General features: G+C 46.5%; 3 protein-coding genes across 5 annotated transcripts; 2 read left to right on the top strand and 1 right to left on the bottom strand.

Annotated features, from left to right (window-relative positions):
• The first annotated feature begins 2,365 nt into the window (after positions 1–2,365).
• On the top strand, positions 2,366–3,877 carry Med11 (mediator complex subunit 11). The gene is made up of 3 exons (XM_026381898.2): positions 2,366–2,569; positions 2,779–2,909; positions 3,345–3,877. The coding sequence occupies exons 1-3, from the start codon at positions 2,485–2,487 to the stop codon at positions 3,480–3,482; spliced, it is 354 nt and encodes a 117-aa protein (XP_026237683.1). The 5' UTR covers positions 2,366–2,484; the 3' UTR covers positions 3,483–3,877.
• Positions 3,878–5,585: 1,708 nt separating this feature from the next.
• Positions 5,586–10,913, bottom strand: Cxcl16 (C-X-C motif chemokine ligand 16). Its single transcript, XM_026381896.2, has 5 exons — positions 10,349–10,913; positions 9,843–9,981; positions 9,489–9,571; positions 6,197–6,616; positions 5,586–5,745 (listed from the first exon to the last, which is right to left on the bottom strand). Exons 1-5 carry the CDS (start codon positions 10,413–10,415, stop codon positions 5,705–5,707), a joined length of 750 nt encoding a protein of 249 aa, XP_026237681.2. The 5' UTR covers positions 10,416–10,913; the 3' UTR covers positions 5,586–5,704.
• A 745-nt stretch (positions 10,914–11,658) lies between these two features.
• On the top strand, positions 11,659–16,880 carry Zmynd15 (zinc finger MYND-type containing 15). 3 transcript variants are annotated; one of them, XM_077801064.1, is made up of 13 exons: positions 11,659–12,244; positions 12,900–13,134; positions 13,224–13,379; positions 13,656–13,816; positions 14,351–14,503; positions 14,798–14,878; positions 15,024–15,140; positions 15,229–15,317; positions 15,404–15,502; positions 15,636–15,789; positions 15,857–15,939; positions 16,206–16,366; positions 16,709–16,880. In XM_077801064.1, the coding sequence occupies exons 1-13, from the start codon at positions 11,659–11,661 to the stop codon at positions 16,878–16,880; spliced, it is 2,247 nt and encodes a 748-aa protein (XP_077657190.1). The 3 variants fall into 3 exon arrangements, with proteins under 3 accessions (XP_077657190.1, XP_026237684.2, XP_077657191.1); XM_026381899.2 differs by having other exon boundaries at positions 15,881–15,939; XM_077801065.1 differs by lacking the exon at positions 15,024–15,140 and having other exon boundaries at positions 15,881–15,939.
• Positions 16,881–20,130: the final 3,250 nt, after the last annotated feature.

Consider the following 20,130-nt stretch of genomic DNA (forward strand, 5'->3'; position numbering starts at 1 on the left):
TCTCCTTGAAGTAATCTCTCCAGGATCCTTCTGATGAACTAGCTGTTCTTTCCACCTGCTGTCCTGGAATTGCCTGGGCTGTAGCCCTTGTGGTGGTGGTATAGTGGTGAGCATAGCTGCCTTCCTGAGCCCAGGGGTTCCCAGTTACCTCTCAAGAATTAAGGCTTACTTCCTGGATCCTAGATCTTCCTCTTCTGGTTTAACTTTAATAACTTCCTGAGAGGGACTGGTGTTGTGGCTCAGTGGTAGAGCACTCACATAGCACGTGCAGGGCCCTGGGTTCAATCCTCAGCACCCTATATAAATAAATAAAGGCATTGTGTCCAACTACAACTAAAAAATAATTTTTTAAAAAAATAATAATTTCTTGAGAAAGGATGCATATAGGAGAAAAATTTTGAGAGCTTGTGCATATCAAAATGCCTTTATTCTGCCTGTGTAATTGAGAATTTGACTTTGTGAGTCTATTCTCTAAAAATCTATTATTTCATATCAATGGAACAATAGCTGGCCACCCAGGTAAGAACTGATTTCCCTGAACCTCAGAGACCATCTGACTAAGTTTTCTTCAATGGATGTGAGTAGCAATGATATGGGTTAGTTCCCTGAGACAGGTGAGCCTCCTCTGCATTTTCTCTCCCAGCTTCTGCCAGCTGCAACCCAGGAATGGAAACAACTATTTTGACAATGCAAACAATACATGCTCTAGAGTGTATTTCTCAAACTTTCTACGTGTACAAATCACCAGGGGATCATAAAACAAACACTGGCTAGGTGCAGTGAAACAGGCCTGCAATACTAGCAGCTCAGGAGGCTGAGGCAGGAGGATCATAAGTTCAAAGCTGCCCTCAGCAACTCAGCAAGGCCCTATGCAACTCAGCAAGACCCTGTATCTAAATAAAATATAAAAAAGGGCTGAGGATGTGGCTCAGTGGTTAGGTGCCCCTGGGTTCAATTCCTGGCACCAAATGCACGTGCACGCGCGCGCGCGCGCGCGCGCACACACACACACACACACACACACACACACACACACAAAACCCACAAAGTTGATTCAGTAGGTCTGGGTTGGGGATTGAGATTCTGTATTTCTAACAAGTTTCTAGGTTATGCCAATGAGGCTGGACTGCAGACCACACTTTTGAGGATAAGACCCTAAAGATGGACCAAGTACACTGAAAGCCTTGGTCCTGTATGATTTGTGGAGCACTGAATTATCCACACCCAACTATTTTATGAGAAAAAAATTAAGTGTGCTGAGTCATGGGAAAAAATGCAGTCATTGGATCCCTCCCCTTCCCCTGTACAGGAGATAGAACCCAAGGGTGATCTACCATTGAACTACATCTCCAGACTTTTTAAAAAAAAATTTTTTTTTTTGAGATAAGAGTCTAAGTTACCCAGGCTAGCCTCAAACTTGCAATCCTCCTGCCTCAGCCTCCAGAGTCCCTGAAATTACTGGTAATTACCACTTTTGTTTCATTCTTGATGATCTTCTGCAAGCTGCAGAAAGTGATCTTTCAAAAAAAAGGTAAATCTGGTCATAAAACATTTACTAAAATTCCTTCAAAGGTCCCCAAATGTGAATAAAGTCCACATTACTTAGCTTACAAATCTTTTCCTGACCTGGTTCCCGGATCCTGTCTCCCCAATGTCACACCTAACCACCACCACACTCCACTCAAAATAAACCCCTTGCCGGATTCCAAATGTGCTAGGCCTTTTCACATGCTCTTGCCTATGGTGTTTCCCTTTTCCACTCCCACTTCTCATCTAGTTAGCCCTTCGGGATTCAGTTCAAGCAGCATTTCCTCTTGGACTCTTTGTGATACACCCTGGGCATATCTCTTAACAAAACATCTATCCAAATGTCACATGAGAGTCCGCCTCATTCTTCTTTAACTCCCCTGATCCTACAACATAGGTACCCAGAAAAGCAAAAAGAAAAAAAGCTGGAAGGTGCCAGCAACAGAGAATAAATACTTCAATAGTCTGTATTGCGGCTGGACTCACAGTCAGTGAAAAGCCCTGGGGAGAACAATGTAACACTCACCAAGTCAAGTTTTCCTCGCGCGTGGTTGGCAGACAAAGGGCCCATGGCCATCCAGTCTGAAGGAATACCCTAGAAATCCAATCACCTAGCACCCAGGAGACGGTTAATAAATTCTTATTTTACAATTAAGTATGCTCCACAAAACAGTGGCATGAAAGTGGACAGGTCTGAATGTTCTCAGACCAGGACCTATTTCAACAGTACCCCTTACACAGGTGGTCCGCGGTGAAGGCGCAGACGCGGCCAGACGCAGGACGCCCAGGGAGTGACACCAGTTCCCAGGTGGACCGAGTGCGCGCTGGGAATCCTGGGAATTGTAGTGTTCGCTAGAGAGTTCCCTCTACGCAGGCGCAAGCCGACAGCCACTTCCGAGCCCTAAGCGTTGTACTAAGCAGAAGGACGGAATCCCGTGGAGGTTTCCCAGAGGCACGATGGCTACCTACAGCCTGGCGAATGAGCGATTACGCGCCCTGGAAGACATCGAACGGGAAATCGGCGCCATCCTCCAGAATGCAGGTTCGGAACGCGACGAGCGAAAGGCAGAGAGCCGAAAGTGAACCGGAGCTGCGCACACATGCGCCGACCGGAGCCTCGGCGCGTGGTGGGGGTGGGATCCTAAGCGCCTGCGCGGTAAATAGGGTGGGTCCTTAGGGCGGGGCTATAGTGCCAGTCTCCGATTAGCCGCACCCATTCCAGTGAGCCCCGCCCTCTCCCCGCCCCGGCAGGGACGGTGATCCTGGAACTGTCCAAGGAAAAAACCAATGAGCGGCTTCTAGACCGGCAGGCGGCAGCCTTCACCGCTTCTGTGCAGCACGTGGAGGCGGAGCTGTCGGCTCAGATCCGCTACCTCACCCAGGTAAGTATGTCTGCGATGTGTTGTGCACCTACCCCTTCTCCGCCTTAGCCTTAGCGGTAAGGATCCTCTAGTAGAGCATTAGCTGGGCAAAATCAGGCCTCCCAAACTGGCGAGTTGACACCTTCTTTCCAGGACTTGTTTCCTCCTCTAAGAGAAAAGAATTAAGGGGGTTCCTTATGACAGCTATCACCATTTCCTAAGGTTTATGTGTGCCAGGCATTCATTATTATCTTACAATACGACGACTCTAAAAAGTAGTTATTTTCACCACCATTTCACGGATGAACTTAACAGAAGTTAAGTGATTTGTCATCCACCTACCAAGCTGCTTAGCAGACCAAACTCAGGAAAAAAATGAGACAAGAAACCTGATGCTTGGTTGGGGGTTAGGTAAGGGAGGTAGGGCTACACTGATCAGTCTTATCTGTCCTGTAGGTGGCCACTGGGCAGCCCCATGAGGGCTCCAGCTACTCTTCAAGGAAAGACTGTCAAATGGCTCTGAAGCGAGTAGACTATGCCCGTCTCAAGCTCAGTGATGTGGCCCGAACCTGTGAGCAGATGCTGGAGAACTAAGCCAAGGAGTGGATCCAGAGTGTGAAGGGAGACTATGACCTGCACTTTGGGTCAAAACTTAGAAGCATGCAGGATGGGAAGCAGGAACTGAAACATACATGCCCTGCTGGTCAAAGAAGACTTAAGACAAGGACCAGAAGGTGGAAATGGAGAAACTAAAACCCCATCTTACCCACAGCTGTGGCCTGACTCCTCCAGCAGGGTGTTCCTGCTTTGGATTTAGCAAGTTCAGGAGATGGACATTCAGTTGCCCAATCCACTTCCTCATGTCCATCATGCCCCTGCCCCAGGTTCCCAAAAACAGCCTAATGAAGATATGTTCTTCCTCATTGGAAGATATTAAACAAGAACTAAGGATTTTATTAATAAAAGCAATAACAATTTTTTAAAGGAAATCAGATTCTTAATTGGGGTATATTTGAGTGGTATGAGGGATTGAAGAAGTAAACATGGCCTGAACTACATCAGCACAAAGCCACTGAGGATGGAAAGTGGGAGAGCCCAGACCTTTGGTGTGGGGTTGGAGAGGAACCACTGGTATAGTGTGCAGGATACTTGTGACTAGGAGGAACCATCAGCAGCAAAACTGAAGACAGGTGTCACGGTAAGGGGCAAGGGCCTAAAGCAAATGTCTATAGAGAAAAGAGTCAACAATTCTAAAAAAAAAAAAAAAAAATTTCAATGCTAGGGATTGACCCAGGAATATTCTACCACTGAGCTATCTCCCCAGTCTTTTTTATTTTATTTAGAGACGGGGTCTTGCTTAGTTGCCCAGACTGCCATCAAACTTAAGATCCTCCTGTCTCACCTTCCCAAGTCACTGGGATTATAGATCCTAAAAATAATTTATTTATTTTTTATATTTCTTTTTAAATTTGTTCTTTTTAGTTATATATGACAATAGAGTTTATTTTGACATATTATACATGCATTCTTTCAGTTGTACATGATATGAAGTTACACTGGTCGTGTATTCATATAAAACATAGGGAAGTAATATCTGATTCATTCTACTGTCTTTGTCTAATCCAAAGTACTTCTATTCTTCTCTCCCCATGCCCCTTATGGTGTATTAGCATCCATATATAAGAGACAACATTCAGCTTTTGGTATTTCAGAATTGGCTTATTTCATTTAGCATGATCATTTCTAGATTCATCCATTTGCCAGCAAATATTTCAGTCTTTATTGCTGAATAAATTTGTGTGTGTGTGTGTGTGTGTGTGTGTGTGTGTGTGTATCACAATACTTTTATTTTTTGTCCATTTATCTGTTGAAGGGTAGCTAGGTTGGTTCCAGAGCTTAGCTACTGTGAATTGAGCTACTATAAACATTGATGTGGCACATCATTATAATATGCTAAAAATAATTTTTAATAGTTAAGAAGCACATATAGATTTTGTCTAAGCTATCATTATGTAGGATAAAAGGCAGATTTTATTTTCTTTTAGATTTTTTTTGGCACAGATAGGGATTTAAACCAGGGCCTCACACATGATAAGCAAGCACTCTACCACTGAGGTACATCCTCAGCACCCAGATTTTATAATATTGATTTTTTTTTAAGGGGGACAAAGTTTGCCTGGTACAGTGGCGTACACCTGTAATCCCAGCAGTTTAGAAGGCTGAGACAGGAAGATCACAAGTTCAAAGCCAGTGTCAGCAACTTAGCAAGGCCCTAAGCAACTTGGTGAGACCCTGTCTGTATGTAAAGTTTAAAAGGGCGGGGAATGTGGCTCATTGGTTAAGCACCCCTAGGTTCAATCCCCCCCAAAAAAAGGGGGGCAGGGAACAACATGCCTCTAGTCCGAGTTGCTCAGAGGCTGAGGCAGGAGGATCCAAGTTCGAGGCCAGCCAATTTACAGAGTCCCTAACTCAAAAATTAAAAAATGCTGGGGATGTAGCTCAGTGGTAGAGCACTTGCCTAGCATGTTTGAAGCCCTGGGTTCAGTCCCCAGTATGAGGATAGGAGGCTAAGAAAGTTCATTGATTGGTTAGTCATATTAAATACTGAATATAGTACCTAATATGTGTCAGAAGTTGTATTAATTACATAAAATATAAAAACAAACCAACTTTAGGCTCACAAGTTGTAGGTGGACACATACTTTCATTTTATTTATTTTTATGTGCTCAGGATCAAACCCAGAGCCTCACACAGTCTAGGGAGGTACTCTACCACTGAGCTACAACCCCAGACCACACAAGCTTCATTTCTTGGCTTAGGCATTGAAGACTGTTGCCACAGGTGTATAATGCAAACCTGAAAAGGATAAAGAAATAGAGATGAGCTCTGAGATCTAAGGGAGTTGGAGAAGTGGATAATAATTTGAACTGGGGAGTCAGACTCTAAGACATCTAGGGCCTGGTATATAGTAAGTACTCAATAGAGGATTTGTGAATTTATTGAATGGTCCTCACCCTTTTCCACAAGTTCATTTCCCACTAGCCTAGTCCAGCTGCCATCTCCTTGATGTTGCTCCAAGCACTGCCTGACTTTAAAGTCCAAGTACTGGCCCCTGGGCCCATGGTAACTTCCCTCCCTCTCTACTCCATAGTCTCTGGCTGACTCTTCCTGTGTTCTGTAGCACAGGAAATGTTAACATTTGTGTGCCAGGGTCAGGTTTCCAGCTACCCGAGAACTACCAGGGGCAAGAGTCCTGCCAGGAAGGAATCCTGGATCCCTGGGGGAGGGGTTCACAAGCCCAGTTTACCTGGAGAGCACTGCAGAGACTGTTCCCTCCTCCTTTTGCACAACACATAAAGGAGGACTCCAGTGAGAATGAAGACAATGGCCAGGAGGGACGGCACTGCCACCATGACTGATTTATTAATGGCAGTGCCTTCCATTTCTTCCTTCTGCCTCTGTTTCTCTCCATCCTTAAACCCAATTCCCAGATTATAACCCACAGTGAAAGTGGTGGTTTCCTTTAGGTGAGTGAGCTCTTTGTCCAAAGGCAGCACTCCTGATGGAAGCTTGAATTGCTGGGTAGACTGCTGAGTAGGTGGCAGGTACATCTGGGCAGGAGTGTTCGTATCTGGAGGTGCCAACTCTGTGGGCTCAGGAATTGGAGTGCTGGGAAAAAGTAAGTGCTCCTGGTTGACCTGACTCTTCCCACGTTCATATCCACACTCTGAAGAGGAAAGAAGTGAGAAGCAGGGATATCAGGGAATAGGTGAAAAGCAGACAGAGGTACAGGAAAGAAAAAGTGGTAAATTTCCTCATTCATCCCCCAAATCATGGCTGACACCCCTATAAAAACCAAAAAAAAAAAAAAAAAGATTAAAGCTGGGTGTGATGGCATACACCTGCCATCCCAGCAACGCAGGAGGCTGAGGAAGGATGATTACAAATTTGAGACCAGCATCAGCAATTTAGCAACCCTCAGTAACTTAGGGAGACCATGTCTCAACATAAAAAATTAAAAGAACTGGGGATGTATCTCAATGAGAGAGCACTCCTGAGTTTAACCCCCATGTATCCCCCAAAGAAATTAGATACTAACAAGAGAAAAGCATAACAAATGTATTTAATCAATTTTACAGGGCATGGGAGCCTTCAGAAAGAAGACCCAGATTCAGGAAAAAATATTTTTGTCCTTAGATTGAATGAAGAATGGACAGTTATGTAGAAGTATGTACCAAAAGGGTATGATCTAGTGGTGATAAATGGGGTTGGAGGAGACCAGCAAAGCTTGCCTATTCCAATTCTTCTTGGCCTCCCAGTATAGGGCAGGACCCCTATGGAAGGAGAATATTATGACTTATTCTCAGATGAGGTAGGTCATAGAATTCCTTTAGGGAACACAGAAAGATGGTGGAAGGTCAGAGTGAGCTTGCTTTGGCAGTTTCTCAGTTGTTAAGGGGCCATGGTTTGAGGTATGGTGTTCCAAGCCTCAACAAAGAGAAGGATAGTAGGTCAAGGACAACATCAAGGGGACAACTGAAGGCCAAGAGAGGGAAGGAGACAGCAACAGCTGAGAAAGGCAGGGGACAAGGAAGTTAGCAAACCTCAAGATAGAACTACTGAGACAAGTGAATGTCCTGAACTGGATAATCAGGAGGCTTGGATTGTACCCTGAGCTGTGCCACAAAATAGCTGTTTGACCTTGCCCCTCATCTCTAAACTCTCTGGGACTAACTTCTTTCAGCTGTCAAATGAGTATAATTGTAGTACCAAGGGCCAGGGTAGCTGTGAGGATTAAAGAAATAACAGGTCTATGTAGCCTGAAGGACTATACTTCACAACTTTAGGTAGGACATCAAAGAACAGTTTGTATTTTAATAGCTGTGTATTTATTTCAAGAGCAAAATACAATCAGCACATCAAATATGTGACTTCAGTGCAGTGGTGTACACCTATAATCCCAGCAATTCAGGAGGCTTAGGCAGGAGGATCATGATTTCAAAGCCAGCACCAGCAATTTAGGAGGCATTTAGCAACTCATTGAGACCCTGTCTCTAAATAAAATATTTTAAAAAGGGCTGGGGATGTGGCTCAGTGGTTAAGCACCCCTAGGTTCAATCTGTGGTACCAAAATAAATAAATAAATATATATATATATATATATATATGTGAAATAAAAATATATAGTGACTTCACAGATGACATTTTTTAGGACAAATTGTTAAACAAATTTTTTTGCAAAACCAACTTGTGTACACTTATGATTTATTCACTTCACTATATACAAAATATACCCCCAAAAAAGAGCAGTGAAATTGTGAATGCTACTTAATAATATACATGCTTAAACATTTTGGGATGAAATATAACCATGCCTACAACTTAGGTTGAAATGCATCACAAAGTCAGCCACTGTGAGACACAAATTGAGGCAGAATCACAAGTTCAAGGTCAAACTCAGCAATTTAGCCAGACCCTCAGCAACTTAGGGAGCCCTGTCCCAAAATAAAAAATAAAAAGGACTGGGGATGTAGCTCAGTGGTAGTGCCCTGGGTTCACTCTCCAGTACCAGAAAAAGAGAGAGAGGGGGGGGGGGGAGAAGAAATCCATCAAAAATTAAGATGGATCTAAAGAAAAATGAGGAAGTGCCCCTGGGTTCAAGAAAGAAATAGAGAGAGAAAGGCAGGCAGGCATCAAAAAATAAGATGGATCTAAAACAAAATGAAATTGCAGAAAATGGATGGAAGACTTGAGAACATTATGTTAAGCAAAACAAACTAAACTAAAAAGGTCAAGGGCCATGTTTTCTGTCATCTGTGGAAGAGGAAAAAGGGAATGAAAGGGGGCGTGTCTCATGAAAATCAAAGGAAGATCAGTACAACAGAAGAGAGGGACCAGGGGGATGGAGAAGGGAAGGGCAAGGGGAGATACTGGGCAGTGAAACTGGCCAAATTATATTGTTATATTGTGTACATGTATGAATATGTAACAACAAATCCCCCACCATTATGTACAACTATAACGCACCAATAAAAATGTAGAAGAATTTTTTTAAAAAAATAAGATGGATTAATGATAGAGAAGGATATGCAATAAGCAAATACAGTAAATGATGTAATCTCAATATTGTGAATATCATATATTGTAAATATTTGCTTTATATGTGAGATATAGGTATATATAAATCAAATATTGCAGTCTAGGTGATGGACATATCATTGTTCATTGTACAATTCTTTAAACTTTTATATATGTCTAAATTTTCATAATTAAATATTGGAAAATGAAAATAATACCTTCAAGTGATTTCAAGGAAAATACAACAGTGATTATTTTATATATGAAAACGTTTTATATGATAGTGATTTCAAGAAAAATATTAAGTACAAAATATCACATGAGGTAGAACTGGCAAAAAAAAATCGTGAAGGAGCTGATAAATGATGTTTGGTAGATATGGACTTAAGCGAAAGTACTTTGGCCAGAATCAGAAGCTTCAAGGATGTAGTTAGTGTCTCTGCTTAAGGGCGGAGGCGAAGGAATTTATAAGGTGGAAAGCTGCCATGCCCAAAGTTGAGGAGGAAAGGCAAAGTTCTCACCTCCGTGATCAAAGCAGCTCATTAATTCACGAACCCTTGGGTGTTTGATGTTCCCACATACGCTCTTTCTAATTAGCTGAAACCTGCAAGAAACAGAACCTGGTCTCAGCAGCACCACCTTCCCCACCTTCCCTCATTCCAGAGACATAACGTCACCCAAAGAAAGTTGTTTCTGCGGAGACTGGAAATCCCCAGTGAAGTGAAACAGAAAAAAGATGGTGCAGAGAGTTAGAAGGAACTCGGAGATGGGGCAGGATTCACCCCAAGGGGATTCGCGTTTGAACAGAGAGGATTCCTGGAGACAACTGGCAGGGACGGACAGTTAGGCGCTGCCAGCTGGGTGAGGGAGATTACCAGATGTGGGTTCGACAGTCACGGTAGGCTCTCAGGTTTTTTCGGTAACGATTCATGATTTGCAAGGGTACTGGGTTATCCAAAGAAATTCTTTCATCACAGGGACAGCTTCCAGCGACGCTGCCTTCGTTGCCATCTCCTGAATGGGATAGAGGCGATCGTACCTGTTCTCAGGCCAAGAATCTCCCACCGCTGGTACTTAATCTACTTAGTCTCCAACTCATTGTCCCATGCAGCCTCTCCCCCTAGGCCTCGGGGGTCTGACCCGCATCCTCAACTCACACATCACACACCGCACCCCTCCAAAACGTCCATAATCCCACCAGGACCCCGTTGTCTCCAGCCTCCGTTCCCAATCCCAAGCAACTTCCCCTTGTCCCAATTGCCTTGGGAGCCCTGCAGCGCCCCAGTTCTGCACTCAACACCGCGGCCCTAGTGTCCCCTTCCCTAGCGCATTCTCTTCCCGGGACTCTAGGCTCCGGACTACCAACCCGCTCCAGACTAACCTGGCAGAATCAGCAGCACTAGCAGAAATAGGAGCTCGGGGAAGAGGGGTCCCGAGCTCGGTCTCATCTCCGGGATTGAGGGGAGTTTAGCTCATAGGGCCGCCTCTCCCTGACTCTGGATCGGAGAGTGTGACGTCCAGCTAATTTCTCGATGGCTTTCGCTTCCTTCCCCCGCCCGCCTCAGGTTCTGGAGAAGACTGCGGGGGCCGTAGGTGCCAAGTCTCCGCTGAGGAGAGGGCGCGAGGCGGAGGCGGCCTTCCGCCCAGCGCTCGCGCCGTCCCGAACCGACCTTTGGTCAGTATTTCTGAGCCCGTGCCGCGTCTGCCACCCGCGACAGGGAAATCCCCAAAGCGGAGCTCCTTAGCCCCGTGCCTAACCCAGAGTGGACTGAGGGGGCGGTCAGGAATGTCCGACGAAACCGAAAGAAAACTCAGACTTCGGGGTGAGACGAGTCTGGGTAGGCGGGCAGTTACTATACGGGATGATCGAGTTCGGTTCAGGGATGCCAGCCCCTCTGGCCGCCACTGGCCAGTCCGCGGACCTGTGAAATGGATGAATGGCTAGACTCCCACCTGCTCCAGCATGCTTTCACTTCCCTGGCTCCTCCGCTCCGTCGCGGCGGGATCCACTCTGCGGTGCGCAGAGGTGAAGCGGTCATAGGACTCCGGCTCGGCAGCGCACGCACTGGCTAGGGCAGCCACCCGCCAAGACACCCAGTTCGGGGGGGCGTGGCCACCCGAGGGACTGGCCGTGGGCTCGGGCAGCCCTGACGTCACGACCGCCCCCCACCCGAGGTATTTACCTTCGAAAAGTAGTGGCGGCTGCAGGTACCGGAGGAGTAGGGCGACTGGGTAGGGCTAGGTCTACTGGGGCTCACGCCAAAGTCCAAGGGATGCCTCAGCTCCTATTCCCTCTTCCCATACCCCATAGATCAGTGGGTCTTCCTTCCTCACAAGCCCTTCCCTATAGGATTAACCCTACCTCATCTCTACCTCTAATTAAAACCTTACTTTAGAGAATTTGAGTACTCAAATTTTGAGCTCAGAATACCATCTCATCCCTGAGTACTCATCTTCAACGCTAATAGCTCACTTTCCAATCCAGGTCCTCCTCCACCATTCTCACCCCAATCTCCCATCCTCATTCCCAAAAACTCTACTCTCAGCTCCTAATATTCATCCATAGATCCACCCTAAGTGACCTTCAAAACCCCATTCTCGCCCATTTAGTGACCCTGCCCCAAACTTTCTCAACACTACCCTATTACTTCCTATGTTCAGTCTGGGCCCAGGCCCTGTGCCCCTGAAGACATGGAGTTTGTGTCTGGATACCGCGATGAGTTCCTTGATTTCGCTGCTCTCCTCTTTGGCTGGTTCCGCAAGTTTGTGGCAGAACGGGGGGCTGTAGGGGCCAGCCTTGAGGGCCGCTGGCGACAGCTGGAGGCTCAAATCAGAAGGCTGCCCCAGGACCCCGCCCTTTGGGTGCTCCATGTCTTGCCCAACCGTAGTGTGGGCATCAGCCTGGGGCAAGGGGCAGAGCCAGGCCCTGGACCAGGCCTGGGGGCTGCCCGGCTCCTGGGAGATGAGCCTCCACTCCACCTTCAAGACCTGAGCCCCTATGTCAGCTTTGTCAGCCTAGAGGATGGGGAGGAAGGGGAAGAGGAGGGGGAAGAAGATGAAGAACGAGAGAATGGAGAGGAGGAGGGTGCAGGCACAGAGAAGGTGGAACCACAGGAGGATGGGGAACCGGCCACTACCAGTAGGGAATCCCCTCAGGAAGCCAAGCCTCCAGGGGAGCCAGAGGAGGCTGAACAGGAGGCATGTGGTGAGGATGGCTGCCGAGATTACAAAGTGGAGGATGAAATGGGACCTGAGAAGAGAAAGGAACGCAGGAGTGGTAAGAACCCAGGGCCAGCCTGCCCTATGTCCTCCCAGCCATCCTCCCCTTATGAGGCCATCCCCTCTCACTCAGACTCGGCTAGGGGTCACAAACTGGTGGCCTTTGGATCATCTGGCCCAAAAAAGTGTTTTCATCAACCACAGAGTTTTTTTTTTATTTTTCAAATCAACATTTAAACATTGAAAGTGATGAAAATCCCAAAGTATGATCTGGGCATCAGGGTGCATGCCTATAATTCCAGCAACTCGGGAGGCTGAGGCAGGAAGACTGCAAGTTTGAGGGTGTCAGCATCTTAATGAGGTCCTGACTCAAAATAAAAAATAAAAAGGGCTGAATATGTATCTCAGTAGTAAAGCACCCTATGTTTGGTCCCCAGTACCAAAAAAGAAGAAAACCCCAAATCCCCAGAAGTCTAGATTTATACTTCCTTAAGAAAAATCTAAAATTCTGACAGTGTGCCTACATTTCTGCACGTGGCAAATTCTGGTACTGTGTAGTAACAGTTGCCTTAAATGAGGCAGGGCCTCTCTACCTAGGCTCCTTTACTCACTGAACTTACTTGCCTAACCCCCACAGCATTTGAGTTTGATACTCCTGTCCCTGTACATCTTTGTTCCCTATTGTCTCTCCCAAATTTTCTCTCTTTCCCCAGAGACTGGCCCCCTGCACCTTTCCTGCCTCTTACTGGTGACGGATGAGCATGGCACCATCTTGGGCATTGATCTGCTAGTGGATGGAGTCCAAGGGAATGCAGGCCGGGGTTCAGGAACTGAGAACCTAGCTCCTCGGGCCTATGCTCTTCTCTGCCACAGCATGGCCTGCCCCATGGGCTCTGGGGACCCCCGAAAGCCGCGACAGCTTACAGTGGGAGATGCTCAGCTGCATAGGTACAGAAATCTGGTATTAGAGGATGGGGAGGTCTAGGGCCTGGACACTGGAGGCCCCTTACCCCATCCTGATGCCATCTCCACTTCAGAGAACTGGAGAACCTGGTCCCAAGGCTGGGTGTGAAGTTAGCAAAGACTCCAATGCGGACATGGGGTCCTCGGCCAGGCTTCACCTTTGCCTCCCTTCGGGCTCGAACCTGCCATGTTTGTCACAGGCATAGCTTTGAAGTGAAGCTGTCACCCTGGTGAGTAGCCCACAAAGATGGAGTCTGAAAAAAAGACTCTTAACAGGAAGAAAAAAAAAAAAAAAGCAAGCCAGATCAGTTGGAGACAGCCGACAGACGGGGAGGGTCAGGGAAATACAAAGACAGAGATGGAAAAAAACCAAACAGGAATTACAGGTAAGTTAGAGGGTATAAGACAAAAAGGCCAAATGACATATGGGCAGCTGCGGGGCAGACGGCCAGCAGACATGACTTACAAAGATTAATACTAGGTGCCTACCACCCCATGTCCCCCAGTCCCCAGTGCAGTGCCGTATTGTACTGTGGAGAGACTTGTCTCCGGGCTGATTGGCGGCGATGTCCAGATGATGTGAGCCACCGATTTTGGTGCCCAAGGCTTGCAGCTTTCATGGAGCGGGCAGGGGAACTGGCAACTCTGCCTTTCACCTACACTGCAGGTACCATAAGGAGTTCAGAGTGGGCTGGGTGAACACTAGGACCAGGTCTTTGAGATAGGGCCTGGGTACCTGGAAACAAGGTTCTGGAACAGAAAACTAAGTACCTTTGGATGAAATCTAGATCCCTGGAATAAAGTTTGGGTACTGGGTATTTGGGGCTAGAGAAAGGATCTCTGAAATGGAAAACCAGGTGCCTGGGTCCCAGTGAGAGCTCAGGGGACTTTCGGGTAGGTTTCAAATGCTTGCTTCTCAGCTCCATCACCAACTGTCAGTGCAACCTTAAACATATCATGTTACTTCTTGGAAGCTTAGTTTCCTTATCTGTAAAAGAGGAATACTAACAAATGTAAAATCCCACAGAATTGTTACAAGGATGGTGTAGGCTCTGTGCCTGGTATACTGTAGACTTTCAGAAATGATAGTTCCCTTCTGACTAGAAACAGACTCAGACCCAGATTCCTTGGGGAAAGTTGAGCAGAGCTCAAGTCTTGGGGCCTCAACACTAGGCCCTCAATACTTCCTCTCCTTCTCCAGAGGTGACCAGCGAAACCTTTAACAAGGAAGCCTTCCTAGCCTCCCGGGGACTCACTCGCGGCTACTGGACTCACCTCAGCATGCTGATTCCAGGACCTGGCACCCCCAGGCACCCTCGGGGCAGCACACCATCCCTTGGCCTTCTTCTCAGTGGTGCGTGGGGACTGTCCTCAGCCTAGAGGGAAGGATTGGGAAGAAAAAGTTGACCAGGTCCCAGATAATTCCTTCATATACACGCCAAACCCCTACCAACACCATCAGTGCCATTTCAACCCTCTCTGAAGCCTTCAAAGGGGTCACCCTGCCTATCCCATCCAGTAGCCCTGACCTTTAAAAGGCTCTCATCCCTCCTAGTACAGTTCTAGGCCCTCTCTCAGAGGACGCAGCTCTTCTGGAAGCAATAGAAGTTGGGTCAGGTGAAGGTCCCTCTTCTTTTCATCCTCTCAGGAGATCCCTACCAGCTTCTCCAGGGGGATGGTCCTGCCCTGATGCCTCCAGTGCCCTCAGATCCACCCAAGGCCCTCTTTGGTGAGCAGGAAGGGCCCTGAAGGAACCAGAGGTGGGGACAGGGAAGGCTAAAGGCCTGGGTGTCTGAGAAAAAGGGAACTATTAGACCAGAAAGGTTGGGGTTCAGGCTTGGAGCTGGGTCCTCCAGTAATCCACTCTCCCCCAGGCTCGTGGCAGGATTACTACACATGGCGGGGCCTCAGCCTCGACTCCCCCATGGCTGTGCTTCTCACCTACCCGCTGACCGTGTACTACGTCATCACCCACCTAGTGCCCCAGTCCTGTAAGGAGTACAGGGTAGGATGGGGGGATGTAGGGGCAAGAGGGGTCAGTGAGAAAGACCATATCCTTAAGAACTGGCCTCTCCTTAGTCCCTGAGCTCAATATACAGAACAAGCAGTCACTGAAGATCCACGTGGTAGAGGCAGGGAAAGAGTTTGACCTTGTAATGGTGTTTTGGGTAAGTCTTTCCTGGCCTGGAGACTGGCATTGGCTGTGGGGTGGACACAGGATGGGAGCTAGACCTGTCTTATCTTTGTTCTTCAGGAGCTTTTGGTCTTACTTCCCCATGTGGCCCTGGAGCTGCAGTTTGTGGGTGATGCCTTGCCACCCGAGAATGACCAGCAACATTTTACCCTGCAAAGGGTGAGGGCTTGAAGGAGGCCCTGATCCTTCTATTGGCCTCCCGATGTTTGTCTTCCTCTCCCCATTCTTCTGTCTTAACTGGTGCATCCACCTGAATTCTGGTGGCTTCTCCGCCCGACCCTTGGCTCCACAGGATGGCCCTGAGGTGTCTGTCCGTCCTAATTCTGGAGTATCAGCACGGCTCAACTCTGGGACTAAAGAGAAAGGGGGTCGCAGGGACCTGCAGATCAAGGTGTCAGCCAGACCCTATCATCTGCTCCAGGGGCCCAAGCCTGACCTTGTTATTGGTAAGAGCCTGGGACTAAGGGAGAGAAGTATGGGGAAGGGAGGAGAGAAGGAGACCACGGAAGCCAGCATCTCTCTGCTCTCCCTGGGCAGGATTTAATTCCGGCTTTGGTCTCAAGGACACGTGGCTGAGCTCTCTGCCCAGATTACAGGTGGGGTATCTCACTTTCTTCCCAAACCCCTCCTTTCTTTTCTGAAAGCCTGTGTACTCTCCTCTGTGTACTCACATCAACTGCTCCCCAAACGTGGAGAGTACCGACGGGGTCCTGGACCCTCTGAGCTCTGTGACTGCCTTCTGCCTCTGTAGCATCCTGGTGTGTCATAGGGTCTCAGTTTTCAACTGTCATCCTGGGGGCTTGGGATGTATCTGGAGGGAGGAGTCTCTCAGGGAGTCTCTAAGGCTCTGCCCCCACCTCAGTCTCTCCGAGTGCCTGCTTTCTTCACTGAGAGCAGCGAGTATGGCTGTGTGATGGACGACCAGACCATGGCAGTGGCCACGGGAGGGGGCACCAGTCCTCCACAGCCCAACCCCTTCCGCTCCCCCTTTCGCCTCAGAGCAGCCGACAACTGCATGCCTTGGTAAGGGCCCACTTTCCCTCTGGTCCCATAACCTCTCTTACTCTCTGCACCTAAAAGGTCTCCGTTCTCCTGGGACCTTACTCGCCTCAGCCCTATAGCCCTCCTTTTTTTGTCCCCATTAGTCACCACCACCCCATCCCCGCTGTTCCAGATAATCTCCAATACACCCCTTTGGATCCAGTTCACCGACTCCCCAACTCCTTTTCCTACGATGCAAAAGGCCCTGCTCACCCTTTAGCGAGCTGAGCCCTATTTAGCCCCGCTCCCCGAACGCGGGGCCCACAAGTCCCGCCCCTAAGAGCCCAGGCCCCGCCCCTGACAGCGCCCACGCGCCTCCCGCAGGTACTGCAATGCCTTCATCTTCCACCTGATCTACAAGCCACCCCAAGGCGGCGGGGCCCGCTCGGCGCCCGGCCCCGCGCCCCCAGCCCCAACTCCCGTAGCTCCTCCAGCCCCCGCCCGTAGGCGTCGAGGAGAAAAGAAGGCTGGACGCGGAGTCCGCCGGCGGAGATGAGTGCAAAGATGGTAGCAGTCAACTCCCCCCCCCCTTCCCAAACACACATCCTAGAAGAAAACAAAAATACAAAGGGGAGGATTGGTTGGCCGAACCTGAAAAGGTAAATAAAATTACTTGTTTGAAATCACTGAGTCACAGACCCTTTGATTACATGTTTTTAATTGGGCCATGAAACTAGGAAAGGAGAGAAGGATCTGGGAATGACTGATTTTGTCCCAAACCTTTTCACTTGTCTGATCTCAAACTCAGCTTTGGGAATGCTGATCTTCCTTGACAATCCCAAACCTCTCCCAATTTTTTTATGTAGGTAAATCGTTTTCCAGCCGGGATAACCCTCAGAGATCTGCCTCAAAGCAAGGAAAGACCAAGAAGCAGAAATTGGGTTCTCTTTAGTGGATAGGGAAGCAGACAACATTTTAGGGACACACAGACCCTTTGGTTTGGATTCAGTGAAAGACCCTAGCCACCCAGCTCCATCTTCTCTCATCCCTCATTTCCTGTACATCTAATAATACCAATTTTTGCTGGGTTGATCTCCTAAAATCACTCAAATCCATCTACTTACGACCAGTTCCACTGCAGGCTTCATTATATCTCATTTCCACATTACTGCCAAAGTATCCTTTTAAAACACATTTGAGGGTTGGGGCTGTAGCTCAGTGGCAGAGCGCTTGCCTAGCATGTGTGAGACACTGGGTTTGATCCTCAGCACCACATAAAAATAAACAAAGGTATTCTGTCTGTTTACAACTACAAAAAAAAGATTAAAAATTGAGGGGCTGCGGTTGTGGCTTAGTGGTAAAGCTTTTGCCTAACACATGTAAAGCGCTGGGTTCAGTCCTCAGCATCATATAAAAATAAATAAATGAAATAAAAGTATTATGTCCATCTACAACTTTTATATATATAAACTCATTTGAGGCTGGGCCCCATGATGCATGCCTATAATCCCCTCTGCGTGGGAGGCAGAAGCAGGTGGATAGAAAGTTCAAAGCCAGCAATTTAGTTCAACCTCAGCAATCTAGTGAAGCCCTAAGCAATTTAGCCACACTCTGTCTCAAAATAAAAAGGGCTAGGGATGTGGCTCAATGGTTAAGTGCCCCTGGGTTCAAGCCCTGGTACCAAAAAAAAAAAAAAAAAAAAAAGGAAAACCACACACACATATTTGAGGGCCTGGAGGTATAAAAAAATGATGATAGAGCACTTGCCAAGCATGTGTGAGGCCCTGGGTTCAATTCCCAGCACCACAAAAATAAAACACATTTGAATTTAGTCCTCTCCTAAGTCCCTTCAGTGACTTCCCTCTTTCTTAAAATCAAGATGGAGGCCCAGCAGGGTAGTGCATGCCTGTAATCCCAGACAGGGAGGCTGAGGCAGGAGGATCTTAAATTCAAAGACAACCTCAGCAATTTACCAAGGTCCTAAGCAACTCAGTGAAACCTTGTCTCTAAATAAAATACAAAAAAAAAAAAAAAAAAAAAAAAGGCTGGGGATGTGGCTCAGTGGTTGAGTGCTCCTGAGTTTAATACCCTGTAGCTAAGGAGTTCCTTGACTATAGGCAGTAATGATTTTCAAGCTATTGAATATAGAAAACAAAAGATAACAAACCTGGCAGACACCACCTTAACCAAGTGACTAAGATTTTTTTTACAGAGTTACAAAAATTGTGCTGTGAATGGATAATTATGAATGTAATGCACTCTACTGTTGTCATGTATGTAAGAAATAAATATAAAAAAAGAAAGAAAATATTTTTAATAAGTCCTGTTGACACTATGTGCCTCCTGACATGATGTGATGTGAAAGCCACCACACCTCTGCAGTATTCTTCCCCAAAGACACAATTTTAGGCTAATCATGGCACACATCCAACAAATCCAAATTGTAAACAGACTACAAAATACTTGACACAGTTCTTCAAAAGTGTTAAAGCCATGAAAGGCAAGGAAGGCCAAAACACTGTTACCGAGATTAGATGTGACATTTGATTGGATCCTGAAGCAGAAAAAAGGGACCTTGGTGGAAAAATTATAGAAATCTGAATAAAGTCTGTAGTTCAGCTAATAGTGTTGTATCAATTCTGATTTCTTAGTCTCGATTAACATGCCGTAGTTGTGTAAGATGTAACATTAGAGGAAGGTGGTGAAGGGCTTATGGAAACATTCTCTTTGCGATCCATCTATTTACCTAAAATCATTTCAAAATAGAAAGTTAAAAAGTGAAGTTCTTTCATATTGCATAAAAGATGCTCTCTTCCTATGAAGTATTCTCTAAGTTTCCTAATATACACAAAGCCCAGAGTCTGATAATAATAAATATCTTTATAACCATTACCTAGCTTTAAGAATTATCAACATTTCCCCTATTTTATTATTCCTACCTCCAGCTTTTTTTCTAGAATATTTTAAAGCATACACCAGACACTAGTCGTCTCATTTATTTGCATCTATAACTAATAATGGCTTTTTAAAAAATGTAACCACCATGTACAGTAATTCCTTAGTATCTTTTAATTCCCAGTTCATATTAAAATTTCTTCAGTTATCTCAAAGGTGCCTTTCATAGTTGGTTTGTTCCAATAAGGAATTAAATGAGAGCCACGCATGACTTCTGGTAGTTATGTTTCTTAGGTCTTCTTCCTTTTGTTTTTGAGGTTGTTGTTTGTTTTGGTTGCTGTTGTTTTGGGTTTTGTTTGTTTTATTTTGTTTTTTAGTACTGAGGATTGAAACGAGAAGCACTTTACTTCTGAGTCACATCCATATCCCCAGTCCTATCTATCTATCTATCTATCTATCTATCTATCTATCTATTTATTTATTTATTTATTATTTTGAGATGGGTCTCCCTAAGTTGCTGAGAGGCTTGTTAAATTGCTGAATCTGATCTTGAATTTAGAATTCTCTTGCTTCAGCTCCTCTAGTCCCTGGGATTATAGAACATGCACCACGGAGCCAGCAGAACCTCTTATTCTGTAACAGATCCCCCTCCTTTTTCTTTCTTTCCCATTTTCATGCCACTGGGAACCCAGATCATTTGTCCCATAAATTGTTCTTCATTCTGGAGCTAACTGATTATTTTCTCCTCCAGGTGTTTTTTAATTTGTTCATTAATCTTCTTTAGTTTCCACAAAGTGGTAATTAGATCTAGATGACAAGCTTCTTTTGATGTGGTCCTTGCCAACCTGATCTCATGCTACTTCTTGCTCCTCTCTGCCCTCCAGCCAAACACCTCTAAATAAAGATGCCAC

This window comes from Urocitellus parryii, chromosome 7 (assembly GCF_045843805.1).
Source record: "Urocitellus parryii isolate mUroPar1 chromosome 7, mUroPar1.hap1, whole genome shotgun sequence".
Taxonomy (NCBI): Eukaryota; Metazoa; Chordata; class Mammalia; order Rodentia; family Sciuridae; genus Urocitellus; species Urocitellus parryii.